Source organism: Fusarium mangiferae, assembly GCF_900044065.1.
Source record: "Fusarium mangiferae strain MRC7560 genome assembly, contig: FMAN_scaffold022, whole genome shotgun sequence".
In the NCBI taxonomy this organism is placed as follows: domain Eukaryota; kingdom Fungi; phylum Ascomycota; class Sordariomycetes; order Hypocreales; family Nectriaceae; genus Fusarium; species Fusarium mangiferae.
Genome location: NW_024573942.1, coordinates 72,100 through 96,771, shown reverse-complemented (window position 1 = coordinate 96,771; position 24,672 = coordinate 72,100). Strand labels below are relative to the sequence as shown.

Genomic DNA, 24,672 nt, shown 5'->3' with positions numbered 1-24,672 from the left:
ATTTGGGAAGTTTCGAAACCCATCATATATGTTGTAGCTAGGACAGAATGGAAGGCTTTATCAGTCTAGACACGATTGAGAACGATAATTGTGCCGACTGGTTCGACTTAACAACAATTTACGTAATTTTCAGGCGATCTCCAGTCTAAGAGGGCAGTACAAGCTCCGCCCCTCCATGGGTTAAGGCTGTGTTTTTGGGGCGCTGTCGAACACCTGGTTCGTTTCGACAAGCTAGGGGCTTGGCAAAAAACAACCAATTAGCTAGATGAGATGCGCATTTTTTTCTGCCTTGCGAATCCAGCGTAGTCATGGATGAAAAGGGAATTCCCCATTATAAATGCCCTGTCCCCCTACCACCATCACCCACCGCGAGCATCAATACGCGAATACCAAGAACGCGGAAATCACAAAAACGGCGCCCTGTAAAGAAAACCTATCTTTAGACTATGAGACAAGCCGCTTCAAGGAGAAGATAGTTGAATCCAAAACAAGGCACCGCCCGAAGTCGAATTTCGTCACGTCTGAATATATCATATGCACCTTCTCCTTCATCACCAAAAATGTTCGGCCGCATCAAGGATAAGTTCTCAACCAAGGAGTCCTCGACCAAGAACCACACTCATCTCGACATGGGCAACATAAGCTCAAACACAAACACCAAGAACAACAATCCCTTCCTAGATGTTCCCGAGGAGGCTCCTCCTGCTTATGAGTCCGCTCAAAAGACCGCTCCTCTCCTCGATGTTCCTCAGCGTGGATCTTCACCGGCTCCTAGCATGTCAAGCATCACCAGTGCCGAAGATAAATATGCATTCCTATCTACTTTCGATACCATCTTTATCATCGACGACTCTGGATCCATGATTGGTCGATCGTGGGAGGAGGTTGAATACGCGCTGAGCGCTATTGCCCCGATCTGTACTTCTCACGACTCCGATGGTATTGATGTCTACTTCCTGAACCATCGATCGTTAGCCGCCGGAACTGGAGTTCAAGCACCCGGTGGATATTTCCAGATCCGGGACGCCGACCAAGTCAAACGTCTGTTCAACGAAGTCTCTCCCAAAGGAGCAACACCAACGGGCTCTCGTCTTCAAAGCATTCTCAAGCCTTATGTCGCCCATCTCTCCCGTCATGCGGCCAACATTGACTCAACCAAGCCGATCAATATTATCGTAATCACCGACGGATGCCCCACGGACGACCCAGAGGGCATCATCGTTCACCACGCCAAGAAGCTTGATCAGATCGAGGCTCCTCCTCATCAAGTTGGCATCCAGTTCTTCCAGGTTGGCAACGAGCTTGGTGCTACCAAGGCTCTGCGTGAGCTCGACGATGATCTTGCTGACCAGGGCATTCGAGACATGGTTGATACAGTAACATGGAATTCCACTACCTCGAAAACCAGTAAGACTCTGACCGCAGATGGGATTCTCAAGGTGGTTCTCGGTGCTGTCGTACGACGATTAGATCGTAAGATCACGCGGAGTGAAGCGCAAAGCGGCCGATACTAAACATTGCCCTTATTACTGGTGCTCCGATCATGATAGCAGTATGTTGGCGCTGCAATTTGGTTTTCCGGGCTTGAAGTTGGCGATCGTGCATGTAGCTAGAACAACAAGGCTGGAATGGTCCCTGATAAAGAGAGGAAGTAGGCGAGAAAGAGCGAAGAGTCAGTTCCTAATTCTATATAGTAAAGCTCAGCTATTACGCACAAGTCCTCTAACATGATTCCCATTTCTCAAAGGTCTTCTCCTCACTTGCCTCGGGATCTGGGGTCTCTCAGAAGGGACCGTGAAGCCTCCTCTGATGCTTACACTCGCCTTCACGGCCAATATTGAGCATGTCCTCCTGTATTTCTTCATAATAAAGAAGATGCCGAGAGGCACCACGGTCATATCTATCCATCCATCTACGGAAGAAGGAAAAAATCGTGCAGTTTTGGGATGTGCCCATCTATCGATAAGAGCGATTCCAATATTGTTACCGGTGAAGACAGCGAGCTGTGTGGCGAGGAACCGAACCAATAACCGCTGGCGAGAGCAACGGGCACTTGGGCAGGAATATAGACTCTCTCGCTACTGTCACTGTGACATTAGGACAAAGAGTTGGTGGTCACCATAATCGTAGAGTCTGAAAGGATCTCAAAACTGATCGGGTTTTGGACAGCGCGGCCTGTTTACCTCTGACGTCTGTGACTCTACAAACATGTAGCTGCTTGCTATTCCTTCTACTCTAACGCAAAGATACACTAAGAACTATATTTGGATGAGGTACAGCGGATTAGGGACCAGGTTTTGACATTATTACGTTCGCCTTCTCGATTCTCACATAACAGTGGTCCCCTCAGATATATAGCAGCACGTCAAATTTTACTCAGAGCCAGTGATTGGTCTCTGTGTTGTCCCCAGCACCAGGTGCTTGGCGTACAGCAAAAAGGGTGGGGAGGCTGACACAGCACAGCCACTGATGTAGTACAGCAATAGTAAGTGCATCAGGCACCAACCATCCCAGCTGAGACTTACAAATTTGCAAGGATATGTATGTCTCTGTTGAGGTAGTATGCCTTGGTAGGCACAATTGCCGATGTTTACGCTCACCGCGCGTCACGAATTTGCGCAATTCCCCACTTAGTTTTCTCAAGTACCTACTAACGTTACTATATGAATCCACGGCCTGTCCGCGACGTTGGTGTATTTCACGCACGATCTCAGTTCTCGACACACTTCACAATACGGCCTTGTAAATTAAGCCAAAAACTTATTTCATTGCCTCGCGTAGCCATCCTGTCCGCCATGTCTTCCAACGAACGCCCCACCAGCTACGACATTCCTCAGATGAATGGCACTATGGGGATTCTGGTTCGCGGCGAAGACGTTCTCATCCTAGAAAGGAGACTCAAAACTCGAGAAGTATCAGAGAAAACGGGCCGCCAGGTACGTATTGCGCTGGCGCATGTGTTAAACTGCTGGATTTGACTAAGTATTCTGTGCCAATAGATTCTTGGGCATTTCCAGGCGGTAAGGTCGATAACGGTGAAACTCCAGAAGAGGCTGTTGTGCGTGAGTTCGAAGAGGAAGTCGGCTTGAAGGTGAAAATTTGTCCCATTGGGGACGAACCCCTCTGGGTCGTAACAGACGATTGGCTAGCTAAACCTTGGCGTTGCCACTTCTATATCCTTGAACAGATAGATCCTGATCAACGACCAGAGGTTAGTACTTATGGAGCTCTCCACAGTTTCTCATTTATCTTGGCAGCAAGAACCTTTACAGCAGCTAACATATCTTTCTGTACAGCTGAAGGAGCCACATAAGCATGTTCAGTTGAGGTGGATCAAGTGGACGGTCCTGTGGGCCAATAGTGAGAAACCGAGCGATATGAAATTCTTTATCTCCATGACGAACATGGTGCAAAAATACGACAAACGAGGCAATCTGGCATCCCTGAGGTCGAGGAACTTGTCAAGTAGCTGGTTTACCAGGATTCTTGCTTTTTATATTTCCAGGGGTTATGACTGGCTATCTCTGTGTCTTTGGTAAACTCCATCTATTTACTGCTCTTGCAGTACTCTAGGTAGAACAGACGCAAATTCTTTCGACGAACTGCGACTCGCCTTACAATATACGTGTCAACTCCCTTTCGGTGATATATTTGTGCGAGCCCTCCCTGTAGCATCTCGGTGGTGCGCTGCGAAAGATCGCCAACTATTCAACATACGGTTCAGTCGGTCGGGTGGATCATTGCAATCGAAACGTTGGCCAAGTTGTTTAGGCTACACCCTATAGTTTAAAACATATCTTGAGCCGATTAAAGTGGCTCATGCGCCACCGTAGTTCGCCAATTATTCCTTAATAGGAGGTACAGCCTTCTGACCAAATACCTCGTCCTCTTTTCCGACTGTCTCGCCCGGTCTCTTGCCCAATACGTTAGCACAGCGACATTCCTGGAGCTCAGGCTTATGTACTCGTGCTGTTGCCTTCTAAATGCTTGATTGTTGTTCCCCTGCCTGAGGACGTGATTGTCATCGTAGTATATCACATTTGTTGATGGAGCGTCGATGGTATGTTTATGAATAGGGATAATGAAGACTACCACTAGAAGAAAGTGCAATAATAAAGCTAGTAGCCCAGAGAGATGATGATCGTGTATTTCCGTGAAGCCAACGTCATAAATAGTGATATAAGGTTGATCAAAAAATAGAAATGTTTCAACCCAAGTTTTTGGTTTCTGATGGGAGGTTCGCGTTTCCTTGACATCTATGATATTTCCGTTTGTATATTGGAGAGCATTTTCTTGATTTCCTCAAGCTGATCATGGCAGGTACAGTTTCGTTTCTTTCTAGAGACGTGTTGATGATTGTGTCGTTTGGATTGCCGACCTTGTGAAACAAATCGAGTTAGCACGAGGTATCCATAGACTCTACCTACAAACTCAACGTCGGTCTCGGAATCTGTATAGTCAGCACTAAATTGAGCCATTGCAGAGCCAAAAGAGAAAAGTCGGCGTTCGAGTAATAGATGAGAGCAAATTTGTGTTTTTATGAGACATAGGAGAGTGGGCAGAGTTAGGTGTTGTGGAAAGGGAATAAGCGCATAGATATACATGTATTCGCTTAGCTTGGTGCTGCCTTACTCGAGCTGGCATTCCACACCCTGTTTTCAGTCATGTTCATATATTCATTATCATGAGGTCATGCTATGGACCTGTATCTTCTCCGGTCTAAGGCTGCGGATGTCCACGCGCCGATGAGTAGAGCGTATCCGGTGGCTTTGTCGGTACGCCTTATTGCTGTATCGTTCCGTCGGATCTTGCGTATAATTTGGTGAAGTACCGCACTGCCTCAATCCACATTGAAGTAACTTGATGTTCGAGTACTACCCTTGAATCTTCTCGTATTTCTTGCTGCTTAGCCTCCTGGTGGAAGGCCTGATTGTCCACAGCTTGCGCATCTCCAGTAGGACGCACAGAGACTGTTGGTTAGTTTTCTGGATTCCTAACACCCCTTTTGCTCTACTCAAATAAGGACTGGGATGTCGGAATACTCTTTGTTGATTGTCAAGGCAGCTTCACCACCTCTTGACGGCGTTGACCGCAGCATCCACATCCTTCCACAACTTCACGGATCGGATTGCCTCCACCAAGATGCCGGCGGTGACACAACTGAAGTGCAGAGCTGTACTGAAACAAATTGGAAGCTTTCCATGCATCAAGCCATGATTCGATACTATAAGGCTGGTGTGCCCCGAAGGCGGCGGCTTTTGCAAGGAACTACTGACAGCCAAGGCAGCGTTGTAGGCAGAAATTGAGAGTCCTCTCCACGCTCGGCGCATCGAGGACTTAGCTAAAGAAGCATCGACTCAAGCCCAAAGGTGCTCGCCCAATGCCGGCATACCTACGAAGGATGGCAAGACAAAAATCGAAGGACACAGACATGGTGGACCGCTTCCACTCCCGAGAAGTACAAGAGACTCAATTTCGAGGCGACCCCGGGCTGCCCGCCGGAGCTGTCGCTCCCGCGTGCCGCCTTGCACCATCTGCTGGCAGCAAGATCCCTTCACAAGGACTTTGCTGCGTATCGCGAGAGGTTCAACCACGACGACGCACGCCTGATCTGCTCCTGCAACCGACACAAAGCATCGGACCACCTCTTCTACTGCCGGAATGTACCGCCGCGCTATCGCATGAGGCTGGGACCATCACCGATTGTAGCCGTCGATCTGGCAATAGGAAAAGGAAACCTGTCAAAAGACTGCGTGTTCTTTGGAAGGATACTCCTAGCCCGAGATTCATTCGCATCTCCTCTCTCCTCTCCTTCTCAAATGCATCTCTTTTGTTACCTTCTCCTGTCTCTTACATATCCACGGCCAAATGAACGGCGCGCCAACGCCCTTCACTCGACCGTGAACATATTGTGTCAGTTTCGAACAGGCACATGAACAAGCCGGTCTCAGGAAACCCGACACCAGGCTCCAAAAGCGGCTGCAATGTGCCAGCTGCGCCTTCTCATCCCGCTGGCGGGTAATAGGCTCGATAGGAAACGCCATTTGTGACGATGATATGCTGAATAGGGTGTGGTCTGTCGACACGGTTGTAGAAACGTTCTGTAACTAGCGTTAAGATACATCCGGTTTTCTCTCGCCCAGCACGTCCTATGCCCCAGCAGGGGACTTTCGGACCCTTGGCCCCCCGGACGAAAAATATACATAATATAACATAACATAACGTACATTAATTGAGGAGCTGTGTGAACTGAGAGCTAGACCATAGAGATAAAGAATCTTCAATTTTACTCGACAACATTGTATTTTACATCTATGAATTTGGAAGACTCATTTTCACAATCTGTTGTACTAAATAAAATTTCTAAGCAAGAACTTGAGTATTTTCGACTTTTCTTGACGATTATCATTGACAAATACCACGGAATCGTCCCGACAAAGAGAATTATGCTTGGAAGCGATTTCTTCAAGACTCAAAGTCTAGAAGACACAAGGTCTGCTTGTCAAGTCCACCTAAATGCCCAGCCGAGAAGTCGTACCTTCATATGCGACCCGGATTCCCCGCTCCTCAAGGTCATCGTGCTGATTCCTTCTAAAGTCTGGCCCTAAGATCGATTCATCACTCTGGTCGTCGCTCCGGACTCCCTCCGTGGCTCCGAAGTAGATCCTTGTCTTTATAGACGGGCCCTTGATCCTAGTCTTCTTCTCATATTCAGCGACCTTACAGCCCTCGCTGCTGTCGTTCTTGTCTGGCGCGTTTCCATTGATGTAACTGCCTCCAATAGTTTGCAGCGGGTATGAGCCGCCGTCGCTGTGTTTCTCGTACTTGCTGCCGTCTCGGGATATCCATTTGTCGAGATATTGTTTGTATAGAGGTCGGCAGACGGGGATACCGATGCAAACCATGGTCACTGCAATTTCGGCTGCTGACCAGACAATAAGGCCAACGGTAGCCTCTGTAGAAAGAGAAGAAGAAAAAGTCAGTCAAGGCGTTGTTGTGGTATGTTGCTCGTGGATGACTTACTTGTGTAGTTTGGGTTTGACAATTCGGGAACCTCCAGAGTTCGCTTGATACCACAAGCACCCGCGCTAGAAAGATAGTCAGCGGCAGGATATCTTTAAAATGGGGGGAAAGGGTACTTACATAACACCAAGACTCAGACTGCAAAGGATGACAATTTTGTCTTGCTTTTTAATCTGCAGGGTCCATGTAAAAAGCCAGGGGAGGCCAGCAAAAAAGAAGTCGACAACAACACAAAGGACTGCAATCATCAGCCTAAATCCTAGGGATAAATTATCCAAGCACTTACTGCAGAGAGTCATTGAAACAGGTGTTGAGTCAACTGTGCACTTTCCTGGAATTCGCCGATCCCACAGATGCTTTGGAGGAGTGCATTGTAGCCAGAAGACAAAACAAGTCGAGATTGATGCGCCAGCTAGAGCAACCATACATATCCAGATGGCGATCTTGTGCCATGTCTGCGTGACGATTCGAAGTAAGAATAATCCAAGTGACCATTTAGCAACTGCCATGCCGACAACAGCGAAAGTTTGTCCGATGCCCTCAAACAAAATGGCAAGGGGCAAATCTTCAGGGTTACGGGCTTCAATGTCGGGGATGTTCTGCCCAAAGCCATAATGCGCTGATGTAGTCGTAAAACTCGTGTAGAATAGAAGAAAAACCTGGCAATCGGGACACGCATCAGCGATGATCGGAAGGCAGAGAGGTGAGCTTGAAAGGCAACCTACAAATGCCAGATTGAAGACATGGTCATCAACACCAAAGGATTGGACGACGAAAACTCGGGTGTATACTCGCAACACAACAAAGATGAATACCACCACAGTCAATGCCCACATTACACCAATGGCCCAAGGCCCATCCCCTCCCATAGCCATCGTGTGCGTGTCGTTTGTTCGAAATCACTTGTCGATGCGTGTCAAATGTGAAGAAGCGGAGATGAGTATGCAGAGGTCGCCGACGTAACTTATATTCCGTGAGTATAAGGCACAGTTCCAGATAAGACATCTGTTCAGGGAAAGCCATGCATTTTGATCTTTCAGAAATGGAGCAGGACCGCACTTACAGAGTATGAAATGTAACCTCGATAGACCCGATGCGATATACCCGAGGTGAATTAATACTCTATTGTAGATCATTCATGGAGACAACAGGGCTAGCCAGGGCATTCAGCCAATGGAAGTTTTTTGCCTTTTCTTTTTGCCTCTTCAAGGCTGGCAATCTCGCCGAAGGATGAGTTCCATGCTGAAAAAACAATAGCTGGCCCTCTAGCTTAGAAACCCTCCAAGGGCATGTCGGACACGGCTGCTGGTTATTGCTGCTGGCTGTACGTAAGTGGACTCGGTACCTCTTTTCTACGGTGACCCTCGGTGGGAAATATTAGATGGCCCCAAGTGCACCGAAATTCGCTGGCGTTCCACCTATCGGGGGGTCGTTTTCTATTTTCCCCCTGAGGGTGAGAACATAAATCCCTGTCATCTAAGAATACCATGAACGGAACGCAAGTTACTGCCCGAAGTGCTTTTGCCTAGACTTGATAACTACGGAGATTACCATAGCATTGGCAGGACGGAAGATGTTAAACAACGAATATCGCCGTCAGATCATGGGGTGTTCCTTTCCTGCCAAGGAAATACGTAAAGCCTACGGGGTCAGATCCCTGCCCATGGCCGTTGGCAAGTCCTTTCCCATGTCAATACGGAGAGGTTTTATGACGATCTGAGTGCTTCGTTGGTTGGTCTAAGCTCACTCCCTGATCCAGCCCCATCAGCTAGCTCGTACGGGAGCGGTATGAACGTGCACATGAATCGCGGGCGGGAAGTTCGTAAAACACCCTTGTCAACGTACCCGGAAGCTACCCGTCTGAGCCGCTCACACGGCTCGTCTCTGCCGTCTCCACTATTTATGTGCCTGACTGCCTGACGATTCACGGATCCGACAACATCCTTGCGCACGCAAAAAAGAGCCTATGAGCTGCGCGATTTTCGAGTCGCTACAGATAGAGTGCAAGACCTTAACCGTTCCTCCATGCGATGCTGCCTTTATTTTCCAAGGGGGGTGATAAAGAGTAAGTGTCGAGCGTTTTTTATGCTATAATTATTTAAACCGAGGTGACTTGGATATTTTTTCTTGTAGAGCGCCGACAGCTTAATAGACTAGCAGCCTTAGAGCGGGCCGCATAGCAAACAACGGCCGTGCTTGTTTAAGGCTAGGGTCTTGGGGCCGTTGGACATCCGCGGGATAAGTGCCTGATGACCCGCTACTCCTAGTTCCATGGGTGGAGTAGACACAGATACTCAGGAGTCAGTCAGTACTCTGCTGTTATAGTTGTTGGCCGATGAACGAATTGGTAGTCTGAGCTAACGGTGAGTTGGGCATTCCGGAGGCAACGGCCATTAGTGGTAACGTCAAAAACGGTACCAGGCTAACGACGAGCCGTCTCGCATGGACTAATGCATCGCTCCAACTCCGTGGCACACGCTAAGCATTGTGCTGGAGCCTAGAAGTATAGCTACTCGGTAGCAGTGCAACCTTGACGAACAGCTTCGGTTCCGTGTCGTGGGGGATCCTGGCGCAAACCACCGTCGGACCATTCCCCCCCGCCCGAACGTATATAGCCATCCGCAGTCTCCCGTTTCCAATTCAGGGCAGCCCTACGGATAGTTGTCTCTTGTCTCCCACAATGACTTCCGCTCAGAGTACCTCTTACTTGACTGCGCTGACCCAGCGCTCGGACTGGAAGAGTCTCAGCGTGGCGCTGGTTCTCATTCCTATTTTGAGTGTTGTCGTGTGGTGGATTGCCTCTCATTTCGCATCCCCGCTTCGAAAATATCCTGGTCCTCCAGTGGCTGGTAGGGAATTCCTTTTCTCGTTGTAAATGGCAGGGCTAACATTTCTCAGGCTGGACTAACCTATGGCGTTTGCGTACTGTGTTAGAGGGTAGCTACCATGTCAAGATCAAGGAACTTCATGAGAAATATGGCCCTGTCGTTCGCATCGGTCCTAATACTCTAGACTTCGATCTTCCTGAACTGATCAAGACTATTTATGGTACGGATGGCAAGTGGAAGAAGGTACGCTCCTTTACATCATCATGTAACTATCGTCTGCATGTTGGCTAATTGCCCCTGTCCCAGACCGAGTTTTACCACAATAACAGCGCTGTCATCGATGGCAAAATCACCTATCATCTGTTCAGCACGACTGATCAGGTCGAGCACGCCCTTATGAAGCGCCCCATCGCCAAGTACTATTCCCAAAGCAGTGTTATGCGTCTTGAGTCCCTCTTTGATGGTTTGATCGGCGAATTTTGCGGTCATCTCGAGAAGAGGTTCATGAGTGGATCTGAACCTAAAGCATTCGACTTTGGTGAATGGATTGGCTTTTGTAAGCTTCTTATCTACTGGCTACAGAGTACATCAAACTGATTTAGCTCTGCAGACTCGTGGGATGCCAATGGGGCTGCCTCTTTCAGCCGCCCCTTTGGATACATGGAAAAGGGATATGACTATGACAGCACCATCTCCATTGCTGACAAGGCCCTTGACTAGTAATAAGCCCATTTCTCGTCCGTAAAATTGTTACTGATGGTAATAGTTTCGCTGCTGTCGGCCAAATGCCCTTCCTCGACTTTCTTCTTGACAAGAACCCCGTCATGCGCATCGGCCCTCCTAATCTTGCCAACATTACTCGCATTTCGCGTGAACATCTGACTGCCCGCCTGCAAGGTAAGGATGAGAACTTCGACCCCGACGTTCCCGACTTTCTCCAGCACTTTATTGAGTCCAAGAACACGAACCCTGATCTTGTCGACGATAAAACCATCATGGGCTATCTTCTGGTCAACCTTCTTGCAGGGGCCGACACCACTGCTATCACTATCCGGGCTTTGTTCTGGTACTGTCTTCACAGCCCTCGCGTTTATAGTAAGCTCGAGAAAGAGGTTTTGGATGCCGACCTCGAGGATGTCGCTTCATTTAGCTCCGCTCGAGCATTGCCTTGTGAGTTTATTTACATGTCCTTGTTGTTTTCTGGGCCAGCTACTTACGAAGCCAAGACTTGGAAGCTTGTGTTCGTGAAGCCATGCGTATGCACCCAGGCGTCTGTATGATCCTAGAACGCTATGTCCCCGAGCCAGGCCTCACACTTCCTGACGGCAGCTTTGTCCCCCCTGGAACTGCGGTAGGTATCAACCCATATGTCGCTGGTCGTAACAAGGGGATTTATGGCCAAGATGCCGACAATTACTGTCCTGAGCGTTGGCTCCAGAACGAAGGCGAGACTGAAACAGCATACAAGGAGCGAATACGTCTTTTCAATGGAGCCGATTTGACTTTTGGTGACGGGTCGCGAGTCTGCATTGGTCGCCATCTTGCTCAGCTTGAATTGTATAAGATTGTGGCTACGTTAATCAACAAGTATGAGATTTCCTTGGTTGATCCGAACGCGCCCTGGGTGGTCACCGGTAGCTGGTTCCCACGCCAGAAGGGCCTTGAGTGTCGTTTGAAGAAGCGAGAATAGTCCGAGCCAGAATAAACACTGTTTATGCTGGCGACATTAAATAGTAATCAGCACCTAGGCAAGCTGATTTTCAGCTTCTCTAAGGCCATCGTTCCAACGCCAAGGCATTGAATAGACAACTCCAAGGGTTAACGAACACTAGTACAATTCGCCTTGTGTCACAGATGCGCTTCGTTTCGCTGTTGACTGTCAATTCACTGGATCTTCTAGCCTCCAGGCCGTATACAGCTTTTGTATCTGATGACGTTGAAGCAATTAGGGAACGATAACGTATAACAATTCGTGATTGGAATTGGACCAAGCTCTCTCTGTGTGTAGTGACATATTGTCCTGACTGTTGATCATGAGGGGATTCCACATTCTATCTATCACCCACTGCACACGATACTGACACAAGGATAAACCTACTAACAAGTACATGTAACAGTCGTTCTCATCTCTCAGCAAACAGACAACAACTTGGCTCATCGGAGGGCGATAACGAAGATGCCAACTCCATGCTGGGCTGAGGTCGAATAATATTGATGTCAGCGGAGTCTCAATCGCAGACCTCAGGCCGCTCGTCTCCTTCTAAGCGGAAGGATATACCATTGTTATAATTGGCGTGTTATGAGACTGTTTGGGGGGTTGCCGAGGTTGGCTAAGGAGGTGGATGATATTTATTGGTAATCTCAACATCCTCGCGGGATGCTACCACGTCACAAGCCTCTTCCGGACCTGTGATACTAGCGTCGAAGACCTGGGCGATGAGCCTGTCATTTAAACTTCGCAGTATATCCCCAACACTTGAAACTGATGAGGCACCTAGCTCATGGTCCCTTCCACCATCAATATGCGACGATCCAAGCGCCCATCTAGGACTTTGTTAATCGGCTCAATAGAGACGCCCATGGCTCTAACGTCGATAATCTTGACCGACTGGAGATCAAGGGGAAGTCTCCAGAAGCTTATATCCACTCCTCCACTAAGCTTCTCGGCCATTTTGGCTATTTCATGCGCGTTTATTCCAAATCGATGTTTGTTTGGGCACGCGCTTTCGGGGGCTATCCAGAGTCCTTGGATAGTAGCATCAGTTGCAATGAGAAACCCAGTGTCGCACTCATAACTGATCGCTGCATGCACGTCAATCATTTCAATATTGATCAGACGAGCTGCATACCAACTCAGGGGTTCCATCTCGTGCGCAATGATCGTAGTGACTGATGTAGAAGCGCCCACAATCTGACCACGGTGGTCACATCCTACCAAGATGATCTTCTGTCCTTGCGAGATGTCCCTTGGACTCAGTTTCGCGCTCTTGATGGGGTCGGGTACGAGGTTGACCCGGGCCTCAAGTTAACCCAACATAACCTCTACAGCTTTACATCCGTACACCCGTACTCGTTAATGTCTTTGACGGGTCTGGCCCCTGAACTTGCGGCAAGGCCGGCCTTGTAAAGCCTGACATCAGTAATTTCCTCGGCCGTCTTTACAGCATCTCCAGGAGAGGGCTCCTCGTCGGCCTTCTTCTGAGCCTCTTCCTGTCGCTTATCGACCCCTTCAACTTTGCCTTGAGCCTGAAGATGAATTGGAAACCGTACCCTGTGACTGGAGGCAGGGTTGAGGCGCTGGTGGAAGAACTCGATGACCTCGGGTCTGGTCAGGAGCTTAATCTGTGCGGCATCGCGATGGGCTATGTAGAAGGTCAGCATATGTTCACACATAAAGCATACTCTCTGCTAACTTAGCTCGAAATCGTAGTATGCGTTTGTGATCTGGTTCCAATGACGAGTGGACTCCCGGTTGAGCTTCTCTAGACCCCGGACAATGAGACTCCGCTTGTGACCCTCGATTTATGTCTCGCTTATCTTCTCTAAAAAGTCTGAATATCTCATGAGGAAGGTTTCAATACGCGAGTCAAGGAATTCTGGTGTCATTTCGCTCCGGATGAGGAAGCGGAAGCCATAAGTCGTCGAGAAAGCTCGAGGACTACTGAAAGCGATGTAGCCGAGTTGCTTCTTAGTCCGGAGCTGATCAAAGGCTGGCTCATGGAGCATCTGGTCTAAAAGGAGAGTCTTGGTCCGAATATCACGATCTTCTCTACTACCGACATAAAACCAAGTCTCGACGCAGTGGTTAACGTTGATAGGGTCCTTGAGAGTCTTTCTGAAAACGTAGTTGAAACCGTTTGTCAGAACGAGTGACCGCAGGATAGGCCACTGGGCCTTGGGCAAACCCCGTGGCTTCAGGATAGACTCAACCATATTGGTCGCTTTGAGAGCATCCTCCTTGTACAAATTACCATGGACGTGCACTTCGATAAAGACCTGGCCAAGCATCTGCTTCCGGAACAGCCGGACAACTTCCAACGTGACATTTGGAAGCTCTGCTGCGAGCTCTTCCACTAAAAAGTCTCGTTCGCGGACATTGAGCCAATCGGTGTAATCGCCAACCTGGTGATAGGATGATTGCAGCTGCCAGTTGCTGTATCCTCGGATCAAGCGCTCCCTGACAATCTAAAAACGATCTTCCTTGATATCCAGGTCTCGTATGGTGGTGACGATCTGTTCCAAGAGCAAGGGAAGCTTATCATTATAGCCACTAACGTCCAAGAACAGACCGCGAGAATCGAGACAGACGTTGTACTGCAAGCCAGCCAGCTCCGCGTCGTACGAGTACTCCTCGAGTGCATCACGGACGAGGTCTGAGAACAGTCGAGCTTTGACGTTGTTTTCTGCCGAGGCGTAAATTAGGGGTGTCTTCATGCTGACAATAACGTTGGCACGGGTAACCCGAAAGGTATCGTCCTTCTTCCACCATGTCCTGGCAATGCTATCATTGCGAAGAACCCGGGGGTTCAGTGCCGGCCCGGCCACCTCCTTCTTCTCGACCTCAAGCTTGCTGGGGATAAACTGGTTTTTGTGAGGCAGGTGACGGGCAGGCAGTCAATCGTTGAGAGAGACTGTAAAGGCCTTCTTGTACTCCTCCATGAGATCTTCGGGTATCTTCTTGTGTCGATAATCATTTCCGTATCACTTTTCCTTCTGGTCCCAGTTGCCAGGATAGTTGCGCAACATAATGACCATGCGGAAGTTATCCGGGCGAATCGTGGCAAGGGCTTTTTCGATCTCATCAGGAGCAAATTCTCGGAGACGGCTGTGTCCACTGGGTAACCATTCCCAAAGAAGCGACTTTTGCATGACCGAGCTGATTCGGCTGGTGAAGCGGCTGGCGAGCGTCTTCTACTTGAACTTGATTTCGACTTCAGGCATTCCCTTCTGCTCATGAAATATCCACTCCTGAGATGGGCTCTCGCGCAGGAGATTGATGTAATGGGAATATATCTTGACGATTTTTGGGTAGTTCTTGAAACCTTCTTCCGTCCAGCGAACCTGCACATCAAAGATACCAGGAGTACCAAGGCAAGCAGGGTAGGCGCCGGCACTAAGACCATTTGCCCAACCCTTGGACTTGATATATGACATGGTACTTCCAGGGCCCTCTTGCCCGATGAGATGACTGATATATCGGTTAGGTTGGGTTGCAAACATAAACTCCCCGTCAACGAAGGGGAAATACGGGACAAGCTCTCTCGAGTCCATGACGATCTTCGCGAAACACTGCATACTGAGGTTGGTTTCCCCAAAAGGAAGTTCGCCCGGCCACCTGTTTGGTGGAAAGCTTTTGTTGACGACAGGAGATAACAACTCGGCAACCCATTTTTGAAGCACGCCAAGCGGTTCTCTACCCAGAACAACCAGCTTCATGCGGTTTGCTGAGTAGTGTGTGTCGTGGAACTCGATAGACTTGTCCCTCACATTGATTCCACGTGCCTCAGGAAGTGTCTTGAAAACCTTGAAATTGCCGGTTGGAAGTGACAGAATGGGCGGTTAGGGTTGGACAGAGACTTCTCCAGCTGTTGAAGCCTCCATGTGTCATTCTGAAGATTCGTTTATGTTTCTGAATCAACAGCTTTCAGCTCTCGGTGCAGGGTCTCGGGTAGAAAGAGCGGTTCGAGGTCGAACTGAGCGAATCGATCGAGGGCCCTGCGCAGAGGAGAGGGGTTGATATCTGAAAGATCCTGGTCATTGTCCGGCTCAGCAGAAATATCGACAAAATAGTCCGTCGGTTATGGCCCAGTGTCGGCATTTGAGCCCCCAAATCGGGTTAGGGTATTGCCCGTATTCGTTCTCAATTGGGAATTTCTGGGTGCCCATGAAAAGAAGCCGTCGACAAGCAGAAATGTTAGTGCACTGTCTGTCTGTATGATATCGCACATGCTGAATTGGGACACTTACGTTTTCAACCGCATGGACCATCCCGGGAATATCAGACTCGTCGCTGAAATTCCAACATTGACATCTAGGGCAGCGCTGGCCTTATCGGTCTCGGGGGCGTGCACTAGGAGAGCCTCGAGCTCCTACCCAGACGAACTACTCGGTAGTGACGATTGTCAAGTGAAGGCATTTCGAAATTCGTCAGTGTGTTGAAAGAAGGCCGCAAGAACTAGGGAAAGATTCAGAGTAAGGCGATGGGACACAATTCCTCAGCGCCCTCGTTCATGAATCCATGCAAGCAGATGGTCCATGGTCATTCTAGAGTACCTCTTAGCCGAGTGCAGTGAGTGACAGGGTTGCTTGAGGCTAACCAGTGTCCTTGGCTCGGCTGTGAGGTCTCGAGAGGAGGAAAAAGAAAAGACGAAACGGAACGAAGCCTGGCTCAGATTGAGGGCGTAAATCACCGACCCCATCTCTTGCTCTTCTTTGAAACAAAACCAGGGGCGTCTGGGAGGTTCGCGGGGATCCCTGGCAAGCGCGGGGTGAACCAATTCTGACGACTTCTGCTAGCGGCGTGACTGGTCCCTGTCGAAAAGCAAGGATGGCTGGTGCCGCCTGTCAGAGCGGACCATTCAGAAAATGTCCCGTCTGCGCGAACCCTGTCACTCAATCCTCTGCGACTACAGGTCTAGGGCCGAATTGGTAGTGCAGAGGAGTTTGGCGCTTGGTAGGTCACATTTGCTGCGGATACTCTGCTGTATGCAGATAAAGGGTTGAGACGAGGCCAACAAAGTCTTCCCAACAGCAACGTCAAGGACGTTCCTCGGAGGCAGACCGGAAAACAGAATGACACTAACAGAATTAGCACGACGACCACCGGAAAGCTTGTATCGGCCATCCTTACACAGAAATTTTTCTTTCGACTGTTTTGCAGATAGCTCTGTGTCTCGGTGTCCGGTGGCGATGGTGTTCAACTAACCAGCCTCTGCTGTGTCTTCTGCGAAGCGCCTGTCAGGTCGCCTTATCGGAAGTTGTAGGCTTTCTATTAGACACTGGCCCATCTCAAGTCTCTGATGTTTTGTACTTGCCTGTTCGGGGGAGGTGCGGAGGTCATGCTCGGGAAGCAGAACCACGACGCTTCAGGACAACTGCTGGATGTTGTAATACAGGCCCCCAGGGTTTGCGATACAACAAGAAGTGAAATTGCATTCTGAGCTTCTGGACAACGACCATTGATTTAAATACTTGTTGACAACAACAGAAGTCTGCCTTACCCACTGCGCCTCCTCACAGCCACTGTGATGGCTGACTGAATCTATGAACTCGCGAATGATGATTGGGTGAGGCACAAAGGGTGGCTGATTCGATACGTGACTATAGCGTCGTGTTCTCACTGGCGAAGAGATCTTCGCCAGTCTCAGTAGCAAGCCTGTATTAGCGGACGGGGTTGATACTCTGAGAATCAAATTTAAAGTAGTCGTGACATTACACTATGGTCAGTCGATACTAACATCTGGAAATAGGAACACTCCACACGGGATAGCAAAAAGCGTGACGATCGTTACAAGGTTAGACCTATCGAGACTGACAAAGAGCGTGTTCCGCGGTATCGCTCTCACCACGTGGAAATTAAGAAGAATATTCTCACCCCAAATACGATGCTGATGCTTATTCCCTACTTGAAGGACCTTGAAAGTTCTGAAGAGACAAAGTACAGACTTTGGTTACAGGAGGTGGAAGACGTCGACCGCAAATCTGGATTTATTCCCATGAGTCGCGAGGAGAAGAGGCGTGTAACTGTGCGCTCGGAAGTCGCGTCGACTGTCTCGCTCTATCTTGAAAACTGGTTGGTCCGGCTCAAGCTTCCCGGCTGCGACAAATCAACCTTGATCCGATACATGGCAAACCGGAAACTTGATGATACGATCCCGCCCCGACAGAAGTCAGACACACTCAACGCTCATCGTCCAGCCGAGTCAATTACCCCCCCTGAGGCCGACTGGGCTGTCGAGATATTCATGGAAGCATTTGATCGTGTATTCTATCAAAACGAATCTTCGATGAAACAGATTATGCTCCGAGACGTTCTCTTACCTGACGAGTCTATCGACAGCATCATGGCTGCCAAACCGGCGGTTAAGGACAGCTCCCCGTGTCTCGATGGAGATGAATTTGAGGCTGCAGAAACCAATTTGGAAACTTATTGTATTCTTGGCTGTCTCCTGTGCTTTAGCCATTCTTGCGAGCATGGAGAGTACGATGCTTCCAACATTAAACACTGCCTTTCGATGCTGCCTCGCCTCTCAGATACCCTTAGGCGAAGGCGAAACATCCCATCCGATAAGACCAACGTCGCCAAGAGCCATCCTCATAACACTTGCAAACGCAACTGTCACCAAATATCAGTTACTTCCTTGGTACAGTCTGCACAGCGGCCTTGGACGTCGGAAGAGCGCAGTCTCATGCGATCCATGGTTGTGGCAGCCAAACACAGTCGTGTCCAAACAGACCCCTTCTGCACCGTGGCCCTCCTTATCAATCGCGACTGTCGCGATGTTTTCCTCGAGTATCAATGCCTCGGTGTCAGTCTGCCTCCGTACGAGCCAGTGAGCAAGATGCCAATCAGGGCGGTGCCATGGTATGATCGCTTCAAAAAGGAGTTGAGTGGCGACTGGGAACATCACACGCATAGCCATAAGCATCAACAGCGTGAGCTGATTGTGCATTGCTCCCACGAAGGGCCATGCACCGAGGGAAATTGTAGCTGTGTCAAGCATGGATATTTATGTGAGAAGTACTGTAGATGCGTGGTGGAGAATTGCGCATACAAATTCACTGGCTGTGCTTGCCTTTCGCAAGGCAAAGCTTGTCTTTCGAAACAAAGGGATAGTCCATGTGTTTGTGTGCAGCTGCACCGCGAGTGCGATCCGGATCTCTGCGATACCTGTGGCGTTCTGGAGAGGGCTGATCCTGAAAGTGCCAAAGATGAACGCCTCCACGCGACTGGCTGTCAAAACTGTGCTTTACAACGTAGCCCTACCAAGGCCCTCGTCTTGGGCCAAAGCCAGCTAGAGGGAGTTGGCTACGGGCTTTTCACAGCTGAATTCATCGCACAGGGCGATTTCATCATCGAGTATGTTGGAGAACTCATCACCCACGATGAAGGCGTTCGGAGAGAGGCCAGACGCGGTGGTGTATTCGATGAACGATCCGATATCTCGTACCTTTTCACGCTTCTCGAAACTGAAGGCATATGGTTAGACGCGGCTGTATATGGCAACCTTAGCCGATACATCAACCATGCATCGGAGAAGTCAGGCGTCGATAAGTGTGGCTGCAACATCACGCCTCAGGTTCTTTACGTGAATGGCGAGTACCGGATTAAGTTCACTGCGATACGTGATATCCAAGCTGGCGAGGAACTCTTTTTCAACTATGGTAAGAACTTCCCAAATCTGACCAAGAAGCTGCTCGACCATAAAACGGAAAAGATATTGGATGGGGCCAAGAAGGGCAAACGCTCGCCAAAACACAAAAGGCAGTATGAAATGGGCAAGACGGTCCAGTGTCAAGAAGACCTTGAACGTCCGCGAAAGCGGAGGTGAGAAGTACCGGACGACTCTGACGGGAACGCATATGATACAACGGCAACAGATGAAAATGGGTCTTGCGCCGGGTCTCCGTCAACAACTGACTCGGACTTTGCCTCAGAGTGGGTCCGCGTGGTCTTCGAAACCTATCTTGCATGCTCGTCATTAAAGTTAGTAGTGGCCGCCGACATATGGGCAAGTAACAAGATAATCCTAAGATACCGTTGAAACGGTACAGAATCAGATCTGACAGTGGAAGGCTTAGACAGTTTACATACAGAGCGCCAAAGTCCATCCCTCCCCGGCGCCTGAGCAGTCAGTTGCTCAGACACCTGGTCAGCCTCGCAGAAACCTCTGGAAGTTGCTACACAACTGAGAAATGTACGGCCAGTCAGAAAGGAAGGGGAGGTTGCGAAGTATATAATGGTTATAGGCCATATTTCAGAACGATACCATTGGCCTTGATATTGCGGCTTCATTCAGGGTATAGGAGTAGATAAATGGGATATTTCTCGCTCTGTCCTCGTGCGCCGTAAGACCTTGACGTCGTGTGCTCAAAGCAAGCTGATATCGCTTCTGCTTCGTGGTGCCCATATCACCAACAATAGCATCAGTGCAGCATCTATACAAGTTGTCTTTACCCAGCCCGCACCTCAAAAACTGCATAAAGCTCCATTATCCAGCAGCAACCAGCTCATGGCGATCCGGCTAGCAGTGTCTTCAAGGAGGTGCAGGTAGTAGTGGGTTTTACACTTGTCTCGATCGAGATATGGCCGGAATTTTGTTTCTTACTGCAGGTGGTATCGCTATGTTCCATGACAGCACGAGCCACGCTGTGCATGAGCTAAGTCACGATGAGTCTGGCTCTGGCTCTGTCACAGATACATTGTTGCCCAGCAGGCGGTATTCTCGTGAAGGCAACGGCCATCCAGATAAAGGAGCTGTATTTCCCGTGGGGCTTCTGAAGATATGCCTGGGCCTTGGGCGCACCTGAAAGATGAAGTCATGGTGTTGACTCCTTGAATCTTTCCTTAATTGCTATTTCTCAAGCACCTCGGCGCTACATTTCAACATATGTACAGCACAGATGCGGTTTCAGCCTTGTAGAGGTACGTGCCGAACTGACCTTGCAGCTAAGGTCTTAATTTATGGCTTTTCTGAATCGAGATAAACCTGTTCACTTCCGGCGTCCTTTTACCCTGCCTGGTTTCTATAAAAGGGTATACGAGAGTATTTTCCAACAACATCGATTTAACTATTGGTAGACGTAGTGAGACATTGATGGCGTTGAGCGCGGTCATGATCAGTGTATCAGACTCACGGCTTACCATTATCGTCGGCTTGTGTTGTCTGGACTCCTTGAGCAAGCTTATTGATGACAATGAAGGCCTTGTTATCATTACCTTTGGCGTATCAGCAAACCTCAGTCTGCTTTGCTTCATAGCCAACCGTCTCCCGAGCTCTGCGGTAGGACTTGTTCTGATGTCCTTCGCACTATCCGAGAGCGTGGGATCATTGGCCGGTATAGTGATTATTTATCCAGTCTACCAATGGAGCATAGACGAAAAACGCCGTTGTATGCTCGGAGACTCTTGTATATCTTTTACGGCGTGACATACCTACATACCCCATCTACTCAACGGAAGAACAAGTTAAACTACGCCGCCATCGCTGCAGGACTTTGGCGTCTCTTTGAGAAATCGCGTTCGCAAGAAACCTGATTTTCAGAGTATGGCTGACCCTCCGTACTCTTAACATATGGGCACTGATAGACTGATTGAGTCCCAGATAGTCACGACGCTTGTGCGAGCTTGTAGTGACATACCACAATGTTGCCATGCTAGCCGATGGTAAGCTGAAATGCATAGATGAGCACATCTTTCCACGTACAACAATTTCTGGAAGGTCAGTGTAACTATGGGATCGGCTGCCGCCTATAAGGTTGAGCTTAAGGCTGAGAACGCAGTTGATATTTGAGAGCACGATATTTCCCCCCCAATACTACCCATAAGCTTTCACAATGGCCAGTAAATCTTGTTGCAAGCCCGACTTTGCAGAGGGAAGAGATCAAGAGGTATATAGAAGGATATAACCTCGAGTTTGCGTCTTTGCACACACACTACAACACAACTCCATAAACAACATGTCAGCAGCAAGCCGAACTGTCGTCTGTGACGACTCAATGAGCCAGGCGACTCAAGAACACAAGCACCAGTTCCCCATCACCCTCACCACTCTCACCACCCGCGCCAGTGCGTATCTCAAGGATCGAGGAAAAGAGCTTTCACAGGTCATCAAGTCGCTAGATAAGGGATACCTCAACCAAGAGATCGACGGCATCCACTGCGCCAGGACTGCCCGTTTTGCTTGCAATGTATTCAGGGCAGCTGCAAAAGATATTCATGCTCAAGAAGAGCATATGGCGTTAGCTCGCAACGAGGCCGGGTTGCCGAAAAGGCCGGTAAGGTCTAAGATTAAGGGCCGTCCCCCTGAGGAAGCTCAAGCACTCAAAGAATATATCGACGAAAAGAATGAGGCTTGGATGAAGGAAACCGTGGCGCTTTGGAGGGCTTTGAAAGTCCAAAGAACGCTCAGTTATTGGAGTTGTCGAATGACTCCAAGAAGGATCATGTGCGTGGCGAAAAGGTTCTGTTGACTAAGTCATCCGGGCTGGCAGGAAAAGTCAAAGTGTCGATACTTTTGTTGAGGTGAGTCACATCAGGTCAACCGAAGCTTCGACAGCTGAGAGAATACAAACTGATCCAGTCCAAGGGCAAAGTAGGGGGAAAGTCGTACAGTCATGTTTGTTGAGGAATTATAGGGCATGATGGTCATGCTTGGAATTCTGAGAAAGATGCAACTGCAGTCAAGGTAACTTTGACTGTCTTTTGCGCTTCCATCATCCTTCACTTGACACTTATTGTTCTCTTCATTGGCCGTAGCCACCTCTGGCCCTCAATCTACTAGCCTTACCTACCCATACATGAGCTTAGTGCATTTTGCTTTGAGTTCCTTTTTCGACCCAAGCATCCCCTGTCTCGTTTCGCCTCGGCTGTTTCATACTGTCATTTGGCCGCTAATATCTCTGTTGCTTTGACTCTGTCGGGCTGATGACAATGATACACTCCGCCGGGAACATACGGATTGCGTTCCAGGTGGAAGATGATGTCTAGTTTGGAGTTCATAGCGTCAAACAACCACAAATGGGTCTGAACAGGTGTTCAGCAGCTGTGAGGTCACCCGAAATTGGTAAAGATGAGAGGTTACTAAAGAGATATTTCCTCCGATCTTTATTGTTCTCGATTACTTCAGAAAGATTACAGCTGCAGCTCAGCCCCGCTCTCGAGCACCATCTGCAGCTCTCATATGGTGCCCATGTCTGCCTTCTATTGTGACGTTCCTAAAGGAAAGTCGGAACCACAGTGCTGACCTAAATCTCCCTGCTGCTGTGGGTGACGTTCCCTTCACCTACTCATTCAAATCTCCGGGCATCCATTTCTTGCTGTACGATACCTGACGATCTTGTTGAAAGAGTAGCATCGTGTGTTTGTAACAATGACACGGTTTTGACATGCCCGCTAACCATAGCCTCAAAGAGAGCCGGATGGCCCGACGGTTCGACTGACAACCGATCATCACCTTGGCTGCCCCAAAGTCTAGTAGCAATGCGACAACAGTCCAATTTCGCTTTTGGACTGCGAGATCCAGTGGCGTGGCGTTCCAAAGATCCGTGAGGTTTACTTCCAAGTTGCGCATGGAAAGTAAGTAACCGACAATCGCTTCGTCGCCCTCAAGAGCTGCCAGATGAAGGCTTGTCCGGCCGTGGCGGTCTGACGTGTTTACTTCGATCCCGCTCTGTTGCAGCAGATATTCCACGACAGTTTCATGACCGTTGCTGCACGCCGCAACCAAGGCGGTCTGTCCAGTTGATGGATCCTGATAGTTGATGTTTGCGCCTCCCTCCAGGGCCCTCCTTACCGTAGCGAAGTGGCCATGTTCCGCAGCAGCCAGCAGGGCAGGAGACGCAGCATCGGGACCAACGTGGTCGTAGAACCATTCGCCTTCTAAAGATTGATAAAGACGTCGATTTGCTTTCGCAAACCAGTATACGTCGAATTCGTCGAGAAAGCGACTGATGTGATGTATTATTTCAAAAGGCAGATTTCCAAGAGCTTCGGGATTTGCAGATTCAGGACCCATTCTTTTGAGACGTTGAAGTTGACGATACCTACAAACCAACCGCGTGTAGTATCGTGTATTGGTAAAAGAAACGGAAAGAGTTTGTGTTGAAATATGATTTGACCTGGCTGTTTTCCAGGCAGTTGCAGCTCAAACTGGACAAGACAGAAGGCTTCGAAGGGCGATATCGATCCACGTGCTACCCCTCTTTTACTAAGCCATTCCTCGTTGATCAGACCCTGCTCGGGGTAGTGCGTAACCATATGGTCATGGCAAGATTGACGCAGTGCACTGAGATCTCGAAGGTAGGAATCCAACACCCCATTCTATCTCAGTCGTGACAGTTGCCAAGTCCCGTGGCAGTAACACAAAAATCAGTAAGCGAGATAGAGACTCACGACCGATTCTTGCCAACAATATGTGGGCCTGGTCTCGCTTCAACTAAAAAGCGTGACGATAAGCACCTTTATGATGCGGCATCCATTAGCTATTCTGCGAGCTTTGCATTTTTGAAGTTTACGCAATTCGTTACCGCGAGAAATGATACAGACTTGGATGCCATGTCATTAAAGTGACTCTTACTGGACTCATCCCGCGCCCATTCTACTAACCTCCGAGTCAAAAATTCTTCCTCCGCCATATGGATGATGATTTGTACAGATATTCCACTGGGATGAAGTCTCGCTAGACTTGACCCGCGACCAGGACTGGCCTGGGCATTTACATGCGAAGCTATTACCGTACGCAAAGAACGGGTGGTCGACTGATCTCACTAAGCTTCGTAGGGCGTACAGGTTCTGGAGAAATATGGCAAGGGCCCGGCATCGGGCTGGTCAGCGGATCAACAGTCTCGAAGACCGCGCCAAAGAAACAGCCCAAGAGTATCAAGATACGATCAAAAGACAGAAGAAGATACATGAGGACAACTTCCTCGTCAATGGTACCAACATCTGACAAGCCGCCAAGTACCTCAAACCTGGATTAGAGGCGAACGGCGATAAGGTGCCTTTGCTGGAAAAGAGCTGATGGAACAACGCAGGACAAAGTTGAACGGGCGGAGGAACTCCTTAGAGTCTTCTTCCCACCGCTACCGACAGACATAGAAG

General features: G+C 49.1%; 8 protein-coding genes across 8 annotated transcripts; 5 read left to right on the top strand and 3 right to left on the bottom strand.

Moving 5' to 3' along the window:
• Positions 1-560: 560 nt before the first annotated feature.
• Positions 561-1,514, top strand: FMAN_14205 (uncharacterized protein; the record flags this gene model as incomplete). Its single annotated transcript, XM_041825550.1, has 1 exon — positions 561-1,514. The coding sequence occupies one exon, from the start codon at positions 561-563 to the stop codon at positions 1,512-1,514; it is 954 nt and encodes a 317-aa protein (XP_041690919.1).
• Positions 1,515-2,795: 1,281 nt separating this feature from the next.
• On the top strand, positions 2,796-3,313 carry FMAN_14206 (uncharacterized protein; the record flags this gene model as incomplete). The annotated part of the gene is made up of 2 exons (XM_041825549.1): positions 2,796-2,936; positions 2,984-3,313. 2 exons carry the CDS (start codon positions 2,796-2,798, stop codon positions 3,311-3,313), a joined length of 471 nt encoding a protein of 156 aa, XP_041690918.1.
• A 3,199-nt stretch (positions 3,314-6,512) lies between these two features.
• FMAN_14207 (uncharacterized protein) lies at positions 6,513-7,898 on the bottom strand (the record flags this gene model as incomplete). The annotated part of the gene is made up of 5 exons (XM_041825548.1): positions 6,513-6,955; positions 7,024-7,088; positions 7,144-7,261; positions 7,310-7,682; positions 7,749-7,898. 5 exons carry the CDS (start codon positions 7,896-7,898, stop codon positions 6,513-6,515), a joined length of 1,149 nt encoding a protein of 382 aa, XP_041690917.1.
• Positions 7,899-9,703: 1,805 nt separating this feature from the next.
• Positions 9,704-11,541, top strand: FMAN_14208 (uncharacterized protein; the record flags this gene model as incomplete). The annotated part of the gene is made up of 6 exons (XM_041825547.1): positions 9,704-9,872; positions 9,922-10,094; positions 10,158-10,407; positions 10,462-10,570; positions 10,618-11,021; positions 11,078-11,541. 6 exons carry the CDS (start codon positions 9,704-9,706, stop codon positions 11,539-11,541), a joined length of 1,569 nt encoding a protein of 522 aa, XP_041690916.1.
• Positions 11,542-12,893: 1,352 nt separating this feature from the next.
• On the bottom strand, positions 12,894-15,122 carry FMAN_14209 (uncharacterized protein; the record flags this gene model as incomplete). Its single annotated transcript, XM_041825546.1, has 5 exons — positions 12,894-13,213; positions 13,433-14,036; positions 14,127-14,421; positions 14,557-14,685; positions 14,767-15,122. The coding sequence occupies 5 exons, from the start codon at positions 15,120-15,122 to the stop codon at positions 12,894-12,896; spliced, it is 1,704 nt and encodes a 567-aa protein (XP_041690915.1).
• Positions 15,123-16,909: 1,787 nt separating this feature from the next.
• Positions 16,910-19,402, top strand: FMAN_14210 (uncharacterized protein; the record flags this gene model as incomplete). The annotated part of the gene is made up of 3 exons (XM_041825544.1): positions 16,910-16,957; positions 17,178-17,270; positions 17,321-19,402. The coding sequence occupies 3 exons, from the start codon at positions 16,910-16,912 to the stop codon at positions 19,400-19,402; spliced, it is 2,223 nt and encodes a 740-aa protein (XP_041690914.1).
• A 2,128-nt stretch (positions 19,403-21,530) lies between these two features.
• On the top strand, positions 21,531-22,043 carry FMAN_14211 (uncharacterized protein; the record flags this gene model as incomplete). Its single annotated transcript, XM_041825543.1, has 1 exon — positions 21,531-22,043. The coding sequence occupies one exon, from the start codon at positions 21,531-21,533 to the stop codon at positions 22,041-22,043; it is 513 nt and encodes a 170-aa protein (XP_041690913.1).
• An 812-nt stretch (positions 22,044-22,855) lies between these two features.
• FMAN_14212 (uncharacterized protein) lies at positions 22,856-23,587 on the bottom strand (the record flags this gene model as incomplete). The annotated part of the gene is made up of 1 exon (XM_041825542.1): positions 22,856-23,587. The coding sequence occupies one exon, from the start codon at positions 23,585-23,587 to the stop codon at positions 22,856-22,858; it is 732 nt and encodes a 243-aa protein (XP_041690912.1).
• Between the last annotated feature and the right edge of the window lie 1,085 nt (positions 23,588-24,672).